General features: G+C 42.0%; 1 protein-coding gene across 2 annotated transcripts in view; it reads left to right on the forward strand.

The window, feature by feature from the left end:
• NFYB (nuclear transcription factor Y subunit beta) overlaps nucleotides 1-17497 on the forward strand; it is a 534217-nt gene that overhangs the window by 385328 nt on the left and 131392 nt on the right. For both annotated transcript variants that reach the window (XM_044087836.1, XM_044087835.1), the window contains exon 5: nucleotides 14916-14994. In XM_044087836.1, the coding sequence (XP_043943771.1) occupies nucleotides 14916-14994 (79 nt within the window). The remainder of the gene's footprint in view (nucleotides 1-14915; nucleotides 14995-17497) is intronic.

The raw sequence follows: 17497 nt of genomic DNA on the forward strand, positions 1-17497 counted from the left end.
TATGTTTATCTATTTGTGTGGGAAACTGGATTGTTTGGGAGAAACCATGTAGATTTATGAAGGAAGAGGTTATCACCAGTGCAAGTGTTGCAGTCTAAGTTGAAGTCTCCTATAATAATAGTTTCATGGGTGTAGGTGGAGGCTGTCCAGGCTATAAGTTCCTCAGTGGCAGTGGAAGTATTCTTGGGAGGTATGTAAGTGGCTATTATGGTAGTATTTTTCTTTGAGTTGATTCTGAGCTGTGTTACTAGAACTTCAAAGTTATCATAAGGGATGGGTAGGTAGTCTTTGCTTAGGTTATCTTTGTAGAAGATTGTAACCCCCGCCACCCTCCTTCCTGATCTTGTCTAACCTGTGTATGCTATAACCTTGTGGGAGTATGTTTGGGTCTCTTATATGGGGTTTTAGCCAAGTTTCTGTTGCTCTAAGAATGTCTGGTAAGTATTGTGCAATGACTGCATGAAAGTCTGTGATCTTGTTAACTAGGCTTCTAAGGTTCATGTTAAGAATGAGAAGGTCTGTAGTTTTAATATGAGGAAGGGGAGAATGGTAGCCATGATGGTATGTTGTGCACTATGTGGCCCAGGACTGGGGTTTATATCGCCACTATGGAGAATTTGTGATAATACACATGCATGTTTGTATGACAATTTGGAGAGTATATGAAAGTGTTTGCTGAAGTGGTTAGTGGTATTACTGACAATTACGTGTTTGAAGTGGAAGTATGCAATAGGTGTATGATTGTAGAGTTGGGAGGAGATGGCAAGGTAGGAGAGTGAGGAGTGGACGGTATTAGTATAATATAGTGTGGGGCTATGGATATGTTGTATCTGTAAGTGACTGTAGAATGTTAGATAGTATGCATATAGCAGTAGGGTATAGAGTGTGGGCAGGAGAAAGATCATAGTGTGTATTCTTTTTAAAAAGTAGGTTACCTGGACGGTGTGATGAAGATATAGGGAAAGAGGGGTGTTGGTGTAGTGTGGTGGAAGTAGTGTGATTAAGGACTGTTGCAATTAAGTTGTGTGAGGAGAGGGAGGAGTGTTTACAAATGCATCTCCCAAATCCTGTCTTGGCTTCATTTCCAATGTATTATATTCTTCTAGTTGACTCTCATGCTCCCTTCCTTCTCTCTAACATTTTCAACTGAAAGAGTGGAAAAGGTTTCACAGGTACAGTCTCTCTGTGGTCTTTATTACCAGAAGAACAAGAAGCAGAATTTCCTTCTGTTTCACTGCTCACTTTTTGTTGGACAAAATTTGTATTTCCTCCTTAACATGTACTTCATCAAAAATGATCTTGTCCCTCCAGTGAAAAATACCTTGAAGACAGATGTGTACAGCAGTTTGAATCTCACACCTGCATCTCAACATTCCCTGAATAGTTGAATGAATTTATTCCTCTTCTGCCTGGTGTACAATGAGCAATCATTCGCCAGAAACACTCTGCTATCTCCCACTTTTAGTATCTTGATTCTGACTCTTCCACAGTTTTGTCAGAATCAACTCCTTCTGCTGGTAGGACTACATCTTTACTATTAAAGGTCTAGATTGCTTTCTCATAGCCAAGTTTGGAGCATGCACACAATGTGCCCTTTCAACTAATAACTCCTGCTGTGGAATACCAGTCCAGTTGAATATTTGTGCTTTCATAAAATGAATGCAGTCTGTTCCTTCCAGCTTCTCTGGTATAGCTGAAAAGCTCAGATTTTCCCTATGTGCTCTGGTCTTTAATTCTGTTATTTTTAAACTTCTCTTCCTGAGCAGTCTCATATTCAGCCAGCCTTTTCTTTATTTTATCTTCTGATTTTTGCAGCTTTATCATCTCATCTGCATATCTGTTTAAAGTTTCTTCCATTTTTTACAGCCTTTTGTTGTTTGTGTTGAAATACTCCATCAGTGTTTTATTTTAACCAGGTTTGTGTGCAGTTATCTTATATCTTCCTGTAGGTTACTGGAAGTCATATCTGGATGTTGGATTGCTTTTTGTTGAACAGCCTCAGAACTTTCCCCAGTCTGTGTTTCTTTCTCACTTTTTTTGCAGCTGATTTTTTTCAGGTGCTCTGTCTTTCTTTTTTCCTGGCATCCAGGCAATACACTTACTAGCCAGTTACTGAAATTCACCCATAAACAAAAGTCTCCTTGCCTTCTCTGTTGAGTTTCTGTTTTCATACTGGGAGAGCTGTTACTCAATGTGCACCTGATACACAGTGTGCACCATCTTAGAAGACAGTTCCCTTTTGCCTGTTGATATATGTCATACAACTACCATGCTGTCCAATTGCAAGGTTAGACCTTCCAGTTTGAGGTTAGTCTTGAAATGCTTGGAGGGTCAGTAGAACTGCTATCATCTTCATTGCATTGGTATCAACAGAAAATTCTGATGACATCCAGGCACACTGAATTCTCTGCCCATTGTAGTGCTCACCCACCTCATGGCTAAGATGTTCACAATGATTGTTGCCATGGACAGGGGGAGGTGGAATAGACTGCTGAAGAAAATATTGTGAAAACACTGAATCCAAAGAATCAATCTGAGAATACCCATGTAGAATCTAATCTGTGGAACAATAAATATAGCTGCAACTATGACATCCAGCAACCTGAGTCAAAAGTAAACTTTGGCTGAAAAGGACATAATACAAATATTTGTCTGAAGGGCCTGAGCTCTGTAGGTGCATAATTTGATGTCCAGGCTGCAACTTATGAATGCTAGTTGCTGAACAGATTACAGCTGGGATTTTGCTAGATTCACACTTACTGCCAGGCAGTCTGATCATAAGACTTTCACCAGCACTATGTGACTAATGGGTGAGGCAGCTAGCAGCCAGCTCTCTAGACAAGGAACACTTTGGCCTCCCTACAGACATATGTATAGAACCATAGACATGCAATTTAGTGAACACCATGGAGGCAGCAGTGAGGACAAATAATAGAGTTCAGAACTGACTGTTTCCACATCTTAAGTACATATAGGGTTGCCACCTTTTCAAATGGCCAAAGTGGGACATTTTTGGTACAAACATCAGATTTTACAGGCCGACACATACCCACGGTCAGTACAAAGGTTAGAACTTAACTTTTTTGCCTACATAAAAGCTTATTCTTGTAGCATTTTAATTGCTTATTCTGTTTCTTATAACATTTAGGTATTTTAGATACAGAATAACTGTTTTATGCAACTATTACATAAAATATAGGAAATAATTTTGCCCTAAAATCTCAGAACATTTGCCATTTTTACAATTTTTTGTCAGGACACAACTGCCCAAAGAGGGACTGTCCCTCGCAAAGTGGGACAGGTGGTAACCCTAAGTACATATTCCTCCTGAACTCTTTGTAACTTTTCTGTAGATAGAGGTACCTTGGGGGTCTAAAGAGCTCCTCTTATGTCTTTGCTAGACATGGAAGGATTGACTCTACAAAGACCATACAAAAAGATTTCTTTTGGAATGACTGTCTTCAGATCATTTGAGCTTGAGTGGCCTTGGGTCCTTCATCTTTTTTTGGCATTAAAATGAACCAGGAGTAATCAAGATCCATTCTGGCTGGATGTCTTGGAGGGTTCTTTTACTTAACATCCTTAGGAATTCTGTTTGATGTTCATCGTGTTACCCTGCTGCAGTCATCACACTTGGGTTATCCTGTCGTCAGGCGGTCCCACAGTCAGCCGGAATTCCAAAGTCTTGGTCCGGCGTCGGTTGCTGTCGCTTCTTCCCTGACGTCAGTGTGCCAGGGGTATATATATTGCATCCGACAACATTTTCTTCAGTCTTTCTTGCCACGCGGTGCCCGAAGCAGAAGCAGTTCGCAAGTGCCGGTCGGCAAGTCGAATTTCAGATCTGAAGTCTTCAATAAAGCTAAGTACCCCATTGGGGAAACTTTTCTTGCCTCAGACCGATGTCAGAAAAAGTTAACAATTGTATTTCTTGTGGGAAGCAAATACCTCATAAGGATTTTCGTTCTTACTGCATACCTTGCCTAGGCCCAGACCACGATGTCACTGGTTGTCGTTTTTGTGCTAGGTTTAATAAGCGTACTATAAAAAGATGCTTTGATTTCGCACGACACTACTTCGGTAGAAAATTTAACTACACTATGCCGTCGGAGCAACCAACTACCGGCATGCACAAAAAACGCAAGGATAAGGACAGGCAGCCTAGACCCAAGCCAGACTCTGAGGCCTCGGCTGGTCCGGTCTCCGGTTCACCGGTCTTCAGTGAGGCTCCGACGCAGCCCCTGACTACCGCAGATCTGGAACCCGAGACCGCTTCGGAGCTTTTGGCGGAAAGTACTAGGCCGACGCAGCCATTTTGTTTAGCCCCTTCCGACGACACTACTGAAAAAGATGCCGGTACTGCAGAAACACCTTCGGTTTCTGAAGGCGTCTTCAGACCGACGACACTCACCATAAAAATGTATCCTAAGACTAAGACTCCTATTAAACCTAAAAAGACTGCACTTCAGTCTCCAGTTCAAGGCCCCATGCCTAAGAAACAGATGTCCCAAAATGGCTGAGGATTTGATATCTTTAATCAGGGGTTCCCAACCCCCACCCGACAAAAGGCCAAGACAAGAGGAAGAATATGCCTCCTCTGAACAAGTGTCTATTTCCTCAGGCTCCTCTGAGGACCAAGATTACTCCTTCTTCCCTTATGAAGATTCTGATGCTGAGGATTCTATTCCCTCAGCTTCTCCTCCTGAAGACTACTCCTTTGGGGAAACTTTACACACTATGAGGGAACATTTTCACTGGGAAGGTCAGGACTACTCTGACTCAAAGAAAAGGCTCAGAGAGTTTCATTTACTCCCCCAGCACAGACCACTTGCCATCCCCCCAGTTTTAGACATTGTGGATGATGTTTACTTAGAATCCAGTTTGAACCCAGATTCTCTGCCTCCTGCCCCGGCCAAACCTGACAGATACTATAGAGTGCCTGATTCCCACAAATTTCTTTATAAAAGCCCTGTTGCTGATCTAGAGACTATCTCCCAGGGTCCCAAAGGGGCTAAGGCTTCTATGGCAAAAAATCCTGTACCCTCTGAAAGGGACTCCAGAGCACTAGACAGGTGGGGGAAAAAGGTTTACACCACAGCCACTCTAGCTATGAGGGCACTAAATTGCCAATTCCACATGCTAAAATATCAGCAATTTCTAATGTCTCAGTTAAAACAAAAAATGAGCACACTCCCTCAACAGTCTGAATTGAAAGAAATGCAGGATGTGTTGCATGCACCTGAACAGGTGGGCAAACATACTTTACAGTGTGGGTTTGATTCTTTGGAGGCTTCCTGCAGAGCAGCTGTCACTGGGTCTGTTATACGTAGGCATGCTTGGTTAAAGGAACAAACTCTGCCTGATCATGTTAAAGCAAAGCTTCTAGGTGCTCCCGTACAGCAGGATGTTCTTTTTGGAGTTAAAGCAGAAGAAGTCTTAAAGAAAATGGAGGATAAGGCAAAATCTATGCAGACAGTCAAAGATTTCATACAGGTACAGCCCCCTCGCTTCAGCAGAAATTGGCCAACAAAAAATTGGTCCTTTCCAGCTACTGACAGACCACAGAGGGGTAAATACAGACGTCCAAGAGGCAGAGGGCAACCACAAGCCCAGTACAAACCTCGCCAATGGGGCACTGCAACACAGAAGGGAGGAGAAGACAGGTCCCAAACTACCAGAAGGCAAACTCAATGACTTGCACCTCATCTGGCCAAGCAACACTCTCTTGGCAGCCCCTTGGGAGGAAAACTCACACTTTTTACAGACAACTGGCACATTGTCACAAAGGACAAATGGGTCCTAGACATAATTTCACAAGGATACAGATTCCATTTTCACACCTTGCCAATGAAAAGAGGAATGCCAAACCTGCCACAAAATCAATGGGCAGAGGCACAAAAACAAATTACAGCTCTCATGGACATGAGAGCCATTCAACTGGTACCTACTCGAGAGCAAGGCCAAGGATTTTACTCAAGACTCTTTCTAGTTCCCAGAAAGGACAATGCCTGGAGACCAATTCTGGACCTTTCAATTCTAAACACCTTCATACAAGTACCCAAATTCAAGATGCTAACACTACAGCAGCTTCTTCCCATGTTGGGCAAGAAAGCATTGCTAGTAACGTTGGACCTCAAGGAGGCATACCTGCATGTCCCTATCAGACAAAGTTGCAGAAGATACCTCCATTTCATTGCAGGTTCAACCCATTACCAATTCTCTGCACTGCCCTTTGGCTTATCTACTGCGCCCAGGGTCTTCACAAAATGCCTGGCACCAGTAATTGCATACTGCAGACAAAGAGGAACTCAAATATACCCATACCTGGACGACTGCCTCATCCAAGCAGCACGCAAGGACATCCTCTTACAACATCTGGCTTTTGTAAAACATCTTCTAAGTTGCCTGGGGTACACAGTAAACAAAAAGAAATCAAAACTAGTATCCTCACAAAATATGGCATTCCTGGGTGCCAGCTTGAATACAACGGCCCAGAAGGCTTATCTGACGCCAGACAAACAACTACAACTGACTCAATATTTCAAAACAATGGCAACAAAGACCCAACTATCTGCAAGAAAAATTCTGCAGGCCTTGAGCTTCATGGCATCTTGCATACTACTAATACCATTTGCAAAGCTGCATATGAGGAAATTACAATGGTACCTAAAAAGCGTATGGACTCAACACAGCCACAGCTTGGAAACAATGATACCTCTCATTCCCTCCTTCAGCAGGAGTTTCTATGGTGGTCACAGGCATGTCACCTCAACAAGGGTCAGCCTTTCACCTTGCCCCCAGCCAGGCAAACTATGACAACAGATGCATCGGACTATGCCTGGGGGGCACATATGGCAGGACAGTGCGTTCAAGGCGTATGGACTGCAGATCAAAGGAATCTGCACATCAATCAAAAAGAGATGCTAGCTGTACAGAATGCTCTGACAGCCTTCAAGAATCTATTACATCCAGGACAACTTACAATAAGGATGGACAACACCACAGTAATGTGGTACATAAACAAACAGAGGGGTACACACTCCTACCCTCTATGCAGGCAAGCAATGACCTTGTGGAACACAGCTCTGGCTTACCAAGTTCAGTTACAAGCTCAATTCCTGCCAGGAAAAAAGAACACATTGGCAGACGACCTCAGCAGAAACATCATGGATCCCCACGAGTGGAAACTGGATCCGCAAGTATTTGCAATGATAACTCAAAAATGGGGCCTTCCAGACATAGACCTGTTTGCCAGTCCTCAAAACTATCAACTAACAAAATTTTGTACAAGGACACTTCACCATCAAGCTTGGAAAGTGGACGCACTCTCATTCAATTGGAAAAACCTGACAGTATATGCCTTCCCTCCATTGCCTCTCCTCACAAAGGTGCTTCTGAAAGTCAGAAAGGAGAGACCACGACTGATACTCATAGCCCCAGAATGGCCACGCCAGCACTGGTACCCACTATTGAGGAATATGGCCCAGGGCCCACCTTGGATTTTACCACAAATTGCCCATTTGCTCACACAGCAAAACAATCAGATTCTTCACAGCCAACTCAAAACCTTAAATCTGGCTGCATGGCAAATCACCTAAGCATCCAGCCAGCTCCTCTTTCCCAAGCAGTTATGGATGTTATTCTGGAAGCTAGGAGGCCCAGCACCAGGAAGGCCTACTCAGACAAATGGAAAAGGTTTTGTGCCTGGAACCAAGCTAAAGGCCAAAACACACTTCAGCCTCACATGCCTCAGATTCTACAGTATTTAACTGAGATGTTACACAAAGGACTTTCTTTTTCTTCCATTAAAATCCATGCATCAGCTATTTTAGCCCACTACAATACGGATCCACCCTTATTTTCGCATCCACTTCTAAGGCAGTTCCTCAGAGGGGCAAAAAACATTAGGCCCCCCAGGAGAGCACCTACACCAACATGGGACCTCAATTTTTTTCTAGAAAAACTTACGCTACCTCCCTTTGAACCCGCTTTCTCTGCAGATCTACAGTTCCTATCATGGAAGACTGCCCTGCTGCTAGCAATAACTTCAGCTGGAAGAGTCTCAGAGTTGCAGGCACTAATGGCAGTGGAACCTTTCCTCATTTTCCATCAAGACAGATTTTCTCTACGAACTAATCATTCCTTCATGCCTAAGGTGGTTTCCAGTGTGGCTTTAAATCAAACCATCCACTTACCCACCTTCTTCCCAAATCCACAGAACAAAGGAGAAAGACTCCTGCATTCCTTGGACATTCACAGGCAACTTCGTTACTACTTGGATAAAACTAAGGCTTTCAGAAAATCTGACCAGCTCTTTGTATCCTATGCTACAGCTTCACAAGGGAAGGCTATTTCAAAACAAACCATTTCCAAATGGATAGGACATTGCATTCGTTTTTGTTATACCCATCATGGAAAACCAGTTCCTACTATCATTAGGTCCCACTCTACCAGGGAAACAGCTACATCTACAGCTTTCCTCAGGGGGGTTCCAACCAAGGAGATTTTGGAAGCTGCAACTTGGAGTTCAGTACACACCTTTACCAAACACTATCACTTACCACTCTACTCTTAAGACTAGAGCTGGCTTCGCCACTGCAGTTCTGCAGGGCCTTCTAGTCTCCTCTAACCCTCTATAACTCCTCCACTCATCCTTAGCTTTGGGATTCTACCCAAGTGTGATGACTGCAGCAGGGTAACACGATGAACATAGTACAGTTTTGTACCTACCATAAATGTACATGTTCGAGTGTACACCCTGCTGCAGTCCAGGTTACCCTCCCTCCATCCCCTCTGATCTAACTGGCTACATCTCTACAGTACCTTCCTGATGTATTTGCTTATAGCTGGAGGGATTTTGTGTTTGTGCAAATATTACTTAATTTGGTACTAATTACTGACCACCTTTTTGGGGACACCTGACATCTGGGGCAAGAAAAACTGAAGAAAATGGCGTCAGATGCAATATATATATACCCCTGGCACACTGACATCAGGGAAGAAGCGACTGCAACCAACGCCGGACCAAGACTTTGGAATTCCGGCCAACTGCGGGACCGCCTGACGACAGGATAACCCAAGTGTGATGACTGCAGCAGGGTGTACACTCAAACATCTACATTTATGGTAGGTACAAAACTGTACTTTCTACTTTCTTCTGAATGGCTGGGGCATCCATCAGTGAAGGGAGATTGAAACACTGGGAGAGTAATAACAGGCATTCTGTAGCCTTTAGATAGAACTGTGCTCACATATCTGTTAGTAGTGATCACTTTCCACATAGACAGGTAGAGGGACAAGTGCCCTCCAAATGTCTCCAAAGAAGAGCAGTCTGATTGATAAGGTCAAATTAGTGCTGCTGACTAACAACTGCTGACAATCCCTGCAACAGAGCCTGTGACATTTCTGGAAGTTGTCCTGGTTATTAAGGTCCCATCCAGACTGTTGTCCAAGCTTGAAATGCATCCAGTGAGGGCCCTTCTATGTTTTTGAAAATGTCCTTTAAGGAGACAGAAATTTCCTCTGAAACTGTTGAGAGTCTTGGTATGCTTCTCCATATTCTCCATGTCTGCTTTCACATCAAGCACAAACAAAACTCATCCTTTGAATAAACAATTCGTGAAGGCTGTTTGGTGTCCTTATAAAAGTTGGCTAACTATCTGCATATGCCAGTGAGCAATTACACTGTATCCCGTGGCCCTTGAAGAACTTTTTGTGGCACTCAAGCTAAGTATATTATAAGGTTAGCCAAGGAAAATACCATTACAGAGTGGGAGTCAGTTTTTCTCTTTTATGTATCTATCTGGCAATTTTTCTGTGGTTTACAGCATTTTATCAGACACTTCTTATGAAAATTCCATGTGTGCCAAACAAACAATCCCCTTCACAGAAAGGGTAGAAGATGCATATATACACAACCTCTAGTGGTCAGCCTGCCTGGACTCATGGTGGGTGGACCACAGAGCACTGGAGTGCTTGAGCCTTTTTGAGAGTAGCTACTGACACTAAAATATCCAGTTTGAGTCTCCAATCAAAAGCTCCAATCTTTGGGAGGATGAAGGGCATGGCCCACAGTTAAGGTAACCCTGATATTATTACTAGAGAACATATCTGCCAATGAAGGGCCCACCTGGTAAGGCTTTTGGGAAGTCCAAAAGTTTTTTTTTTTTTTTTGCAACCTCCTTTCTGATACATTATCTTCAGGACCTCCATCATATCATAGGTTATTGAGGGGAATGCAGAGAAATGACTGCTCTTCTCAAAATCCAAAGTGGCTGCAGGGACACCATGGGGGAATTGATGTACTTTCTCTAGTATATCACCTTCCTTTTAACTTAAATGGAGGTGAATCAAATGAGAAATATTTTTTCTCTGGAGATAAATTGGTCTGGGGAAACTACTGTGGGGTTTTGGATCTTCTGCTAGTATGAGAAACTCTGGGGACAGAAACTCAATAAAAGTAAAATGTAAAGCCAAAGATAAAGCTAGCATCAACACAGAACTAAATTGTGTGTGTCTGTGTGTGTGTGTGTGGGGAGCATAGCAAGAAATGTATTGGACTGAAATTGATATCTATGCTGAAAACAACGGTGACCCCAAAGTGACTCCAGTCAGACTCTCCAGCTAAGTCCTGACAATGGTGCTGAGAAAATGGTAGCTGACATTAGTGCTGAAGACCTGAAGAAAAGAACAGATAAAAGAACCAGCATTATTGTCAAGAGCTTTAAAACCATAATGATCGAAAACAATGTCAATGTCCAGGTTGACCGCTGTGGCACTGAGGTCATCAACATCAATCTTGACATTGATGTCTTGGTAGTCAATAAGGGTTAAGGCATCAAGGCCAGGAGTGTAACTACTGATGCCAGTCTTTTTAGAGTTAACGCCAAAAATGTAGGCAACAGTGAGAAAAGTTTTGATATCTTGGCCTCATAAGCAGTCTCTATCAAAATATTGGTAAAGTAGAGAGGACAGAATATTTCTGTTGGCACTAGAGATAGACTGCACAAATTTCTCATACCTGAAGTTGAATACATCGAGTGTCAGCCTTGCCACAATGTTGATGGCCTCATTAAAGAGGACTCAAGTATTACTGCAAACACTCTATTGAGCCCAGAATAAGCAGCTAATGTGCAGTGGGAGAAGGAGCCTGTAATAAGAGAAAAGCAGACTTTTCCATAACTTAATTAAATTGGAGATACAGGTTTTTCTACATGTTTTAAGGGGAACTTTTTGACAGGGATTCCATATTACTTCAGACCATCATAGATGATGTAGAAGAGATAAAGTGCTGCTTACATACTATAACATAGCATGATGGTTCCGCTTGGAAATGCCTATTAGAAGGTACAGGTAGGCAAAGGCAGGGTCTCTGGTTACAGCAGAAGTAGGTTAAATGGAGTACCAGAAGGAAGAAATTAGTCTGAATAATGGAAAATAGAAGTAGGGATTGCTAGCTGGTCCCTTTTAAGGGAATTAATGGGATCACATTTAATGACAGGCAACTGGATACCAGCACTTTTATAGGACAAGTAAATTTACATCATGGTAAAAGTTACCTGCTTGAGAATCCAGAAGAGTCTGGTGGGTTTTCTGAAAGAAAGAGATGTATCTAGGCTGGAGTAGTCAACTCCACGACAAGAATCCCAATCTGGAGTGTTCTTACTGCCAGAGGAAGTTCTGGTGGTTGGGATCTCACTTTTACTGTCAGCCAGAGACAGTGGGTTTACTTCACCAGAAGGATGCTGCTTTAAAAGATTTTTATTTGTGTGCCAACATACCCTGTGCTTATTCATACAACAAGACACCATTTATAGAGACATTGTTTATGTGCCTAGACTTTGCTAATTTTGACTGGAAGGCACTAATTAAATACTGTTCTGTTTTGCTACTATGAGCCCTAGTGAACAGAAACTTTAACTTAACTAAAAGACTTACCTTAGCATTCATCAACACATCAGAGGTTGTTAAACTGGAGTATCATTTTGTTTCAGAAACTGTTCTACTGACTGAAGTGTTTTCTTTATCCACCTGTCACTACTTATTTTCATTCCTGTTTGGTGGAGTCTGCTAAACTGGTTTGTTTAATTAAAATTACCTTATTAATAAGAGCCTTGGTGTGTCTGCTGCCTGAATTTTCAACAACTGGTGGAGGCAATGAGCATCTAAAAATGGTTAGTTACATACTTATCATAATGCTGATTAGTTGAGTATTAGTTTTTTTTTCCTATCAGAAAGAACTCAGGGCCTAAAGGCCTTACAAATAAGGCAGTCCACTTCCAAGCACAACATACATAACTTGTGGGTGTCTTCGGTAGGATTTTATGGCCACATTTCTGGCACTTATTTAAACTCTTTTCCTTCTCTTTCTCCAAAGTGTTAAGCAGGACACACATGCGCACACACACACACACACACACACACACACACACACACACACACACGAAAAAGTTCTACAACAATCACTAGTGCAAAAGCCAAACTACACAAAAAATAACCATTCAAAAGCAATATCGAAAAATAGTATCAGTATAAATCTAGCTAACCCTTTTTTAAGAAAGAAGATAACAGCAGTGACAGCAGGAACTACGTGATGCCAACAAAAGGAAAAGAACTAAGAAGGAAGGTGTAGAAAAATAAGGGCTAGAGAGGATCAAAAGTGAAAAAGATCAGAAGAGATTAAAATCACAAGAATTTAAATATCAAAATATGAAGAGGAGCACTAAGCATTTGCAGACTTCAAAATTTGTGTCTGATTCATCATCTCAGCTGGGATGATGACCTTGACGCATACCTAGTAACATTTGTAAGGACTGCCAGTCAGGAAGACAGGCATCAGGCCAGCCATGCTCAAACATTAGCAAAATATCTTATACAGAAACCCAGTTGTCTGTATATGGGCATTCCAGATACAGACTGTGGTGAGTTTAACAAAGTTAGAGCTTATTAGCCAAGATCATTTTGGAGACCCAGGTCCCAAGATTTCATAAATGTTTTTTTCTCCAGGTTTAAAACTAAGAGCCCAGCTGTTTAATCTGGAAAATGTAAGGATTTGGTTAGAGCCAGCAGGTCTTAACACTAAACTATCACTAAAAAACAAAAATGTAGGTCAGCCACCACAGTCACCACATCAAAGGCAAAAACAAAATAAGTTAAAAAGATGATCTTCTTTAGTAAATGGTTAGTGCTTTCATGGGATTGCCGCTTCTTCAGACCAAAATAAATCCAGAAACTCATTTAAACATATATAGTAAAAATTAACCAATTAAAATGAAAAACAATGGAAATGACCAATGAGACAAAACCCACCAATTTAAACTGCCACCTCACCTTCAAGACAAGTTTAAGGGGTAGGCCACAAATTCAGTCCGGGCTATCTGTATGCCTGGAAAGAAATAATCCATTTAAGTTCCATCCTCTTGATGTAATTGTTAAAGTCACCTCCCCTTACATTGGGTGAAAATAATTATAAAATCCTGAAACTAAACTTGTGTCCAGGGGTGGGGGGTGGGGGGTCTTGATGCAGAGAAGGCATTTGACAGAGTAATCTGGGATTTTATGAGAAGGGCAATGGAAGTATCTGAATTCCTTGATAAAATTATAAGATTGATTAGGAGGATATATGAGGGATCAGAGGTGAAAATTAACGTGGTGGGGGTCCTCTCTGATAATTTCTGATTGAGCAGAGGAACCAAGTAGGGGTGTCCTCTTTCCGTTTGTTATACGAGTTATATTTTGAACCACTGGCAAAGAAAATAAAAGACTCAGATATTCAAGGTTATAGTCGGTATGGTAAGTCAAGAAAAGCTGGCTTTATTTGCAGATGATATTATTTTATACCTGATAAAAAAAAACAGAAAATTAATTTTCAGTTTTGTGTAAAATTCTGAGACAGTTTCAAGTCTTTTCAGGATACAAAATTAATAATAAAGACAAATTCAATAGCTGTAAACTATCTACCTACACACAAAGTATTTCATTTATGGGGACATGATAAAATTAAGTACTTAGGTGTACAGATTAAAAAGGATTCTGTTATGGCAACTAAGGATGTGTTAGAAGAGACTAAACAAAAAAATACAAAAACTGAGAAATTGGAATTTTTGTTTTACGGATATGGATAACGATACAAACTGAAAACATTTTACTCAATTTAGTTTTATACATGTGTGGCATATTTTTATCAACCAGAGAAGTTGTGGATTGCAATTAATAAAGAGTTGAAGGATTTTATCTGGGAGGGGAACAGGGCAAGAGTAAATGGGATAAGCTGATCCTTCCAGTAGAACAAGCTCACCAACCTACCTATCAGTAGTAGATTTTGTCATGAGTTTGCAGAAGTGTGCACCCAGATGGGCAAGGCATTGTGGGCTTCTACAAGAGGATAAGAGTCTTCTATAAGAGTCTTCACCCTTCCACCCAGAAGTGGGATTGGGGCCATCATAAATGTCCTTTTGGCTGGGATGTCAACAAGGAGCACAAGTAGTCCTCATGACTTTTTAAATGATGGTCGCTCCTGACAGCTCTTATTCGTGTGATTTGTAGGATCTACCACTAGGAGGGGACAAATGGACTCAAGTTCATTAGGAAGAGGCTTGATGGCGGCAGAGCAAACTTGGAAAAAGAAAAAAGGAAACCACAGCTTGCAACCACAATCAAATCACATCCTTTTGAACCCCCCCCCCCTTACTCCTATGAGTTATAGTTGAGGAATTCAGTCCTACCAATCTTGTGTTGTGGTAAGCACATAACTTTAATTCAACTGTATTTTTCCATTTGAGTTCCTTTAAATTTACATTTTTGTGTTTGTTTTGATAGTGCATCTGCATAAACTTGTTTTGTTTGCTTATCAGTACTATCTACTGTGCATAGTTTTTGTAGCTGATATACTAATTTATGTGAATTTTGTAATCCTTAAGGCGATGAAAGGAGAGAAGGGACTTGGGGCAGTTGTTGCCACTGCAGAGATGGGTGAAGATCTGACAGATGATTCCTTTGGTAAGTGATTTTGATAAAAACATTGTCATGTTGATTTTTTTTAGAACATGAATTAGTGAGTCTTAAAATAAACAAGTAACTTATTTTTAGGAGAAGAAATTGAACCTAATAGTGAAGAGAAGTAGAGTAACAGCTGTCTTTCTGGAGCCAGGATCAAGGATGTAACAAGGGCTTTTCGATCCCTCCATCCTGACAAATATGGTTTTAATCTGATAGTGGTCTATATGGGAATGATTGACCTTAAGAGCGCTACTTAGAGGGACATACAGGCAGATTTATTTGAACTTCGTATACTTGTGTCTGAGACAGCAAATACACAGGCCTTGAGTGGCATTTTGCCATCTCCAGAATGATGCCAATATTCAAACAGAAGGTAATTGGCTATATAGCTGTTGTCAGTCTAGCTGGGTCTAGTATGAGCAGCCTGGGATGAGATGGCTAACCAGCCTTCCTAATTTGCCATGGATGGTCTGTACCTCTCTTATCAAGGCTGTTGCATTTTGGCTAAAGCCTTTGCTTGGCTCAGTGTCTTTTGGAAACACACTAATGTGGCTCTCAGTGTCAGGAGTATAAACAAAAAAAGGCTTTCCTGCAACTTGAACACATTAATGAATGTCCAGTTACAAAAACTGGTTTCTGAGCAGCAAAATCACTCCCTGTATTCATGGGTATAGTGCCTATCACATCTTCAGGCCTACTGGCGATTATAGGGGGGAGTGTCAGTGTTTCTCAGAGATGTCATTAAATCACAACAGGTTCCTCAGGACACCATATTTAAATGCCTAGATATCCAAATCTCCTTAAACAAGACTAATAACCACTTCATAACTAATTATAGAACACCCTGTACATCCCCCTTCTGACTATGATAGCTGTATTAACAACTTAGCTTTAAGCTCATAACCTTTCTACTGGGAGACTTCCACTTTCCATCAATAAACCGGCTGATCTATACACCCAGTGGGCTGGCTTGCCGAACACTTCCTTGACAATATAAATGATAACTCTTTTTCAGTACTTAACTATTCTACTGGAGGCCCCAAAATCCTTCTTGCACATTTTCATATGTATCATCCTGCTTTTGTAAATGAGACTATAAATTAGTGTTCTTTTCCTTTAAAACTGGTGGCACTTCCTGATGTTCATCGTGTTATACTGCTGCAGTCATCACACTTGGGTTATCCTGCCGTCAGGCGGTCCTGCAGTTGGCCGAATCCCAAAGTCTTGGTCCGGCGTCGGTTGTCGTCGCTTCTTCCCTGGCGTCAGTGCGACAGGGGGATAAAAGAGGCAGCCGACGCCATTTTCTTCTCTCATTCTTGCCGTGCAGTGCCCGAAGCAGAAGCAGTTCGCAAGTGCCGGTCGGCTTGCTCCTGAGATTTTCGAATCGAATTTCAGCCCAAAGTCTTCTCTAAAGCTAAGTACCCCATTGGGGAAACTTTTCTTGCCTCAGACTGATGTCAGACAAAGTTAATAATTGCATTTCTTGTGGGAAGCAAATACCTCATAAGGATTTTCATTCTTATTGTATTCCTTGCCTAGGCCCAGACCATGACGTCTCTGGTTGTCTGTTTTGTGCTTGGTTCAACAAACGTACAATCAAGCGTCGGGCAGATTTCGCCCATTATTTTGGCAAAAAATGTAATTATAGCATGTCGTCGGAGCAACCGACATCAGCAATGATTAAAAAATGCAAGGATAAGGACAGGTAACCAAGGCCAAGACCAGATGCCGAGGCCTCAGCAAGGCCTGCCACCGGTTCTCCGGTTTTCAGCGAGGCATCTACGCAGCCCCTGACTACCGCAAATTTAGAAATTCTGACGGCCTCCCAGACCGAATCAGCTGGGCCTCAGGAGCTGGTTCCATCTCACCCCTCGGACGCCAACCCTGACGGTGATCCGGAGATTTTGGACAGGCCTTCGGTTTCTGAAGGTGTATTCAAACTGACAACTATCTCTATTAAGTCTTATGCTAAACTTAAAGCCCCCTTAAAAGTTAGGAAACTGGGTCCACAGTCCCCCCCACAGGCCCCTGTGCCTAAAAAACAGATGCTTAAGATGGCTGAGGATTTAATTACCCTTATCAGGGGTTCACAACCCCCTCCTGAAAAAAGGCCTAGACTGAGGAAGATTATCCTTCCTCTGACCAAGCATCCATTTCCTCAGCTAACTCTGAGGACCAGGATTATTCCTTCCCTCCTTATGAAGACTCAGATGCTGAAGAGTCCATTCCCTCTGTCTCCCCCCCTGAAGACTACTCTTTTGGGGAAACTTTACACACCATGAGGGAACACTTCCACTGGGAAGGCCAAGATTACTCTGACTCTAAAAAAAGACTCTGTGAGTTTCTTCTTCTCCCACAGCATAGACCCCTTGCAATTCCTCCAGTTTTAGACATTTTGGATGATGTTTACACTGAATCTAGTCTAAACCCAGATTCCTTACCTCCTGCACCAGCTAAACCAGACAGATACTACCGAGTTCCTGATTCTCATAAGTTTCTATAT

This window comes from Protopterus annectens, chromosome 11.part0 (genome assembly GCF_019279795.1).
Source record: "Protopterus annectens isolate FY-2018-M chromosome 11.part0, PAN1.0, whole genome shotgun sequence".
Taxonomy (NCBI): domain Eukaryota; kingdom Metazoa; phylum Chordata; order Ceratodontiformes; family Protopteridae; genus Protopterus; species Protopterus annectens.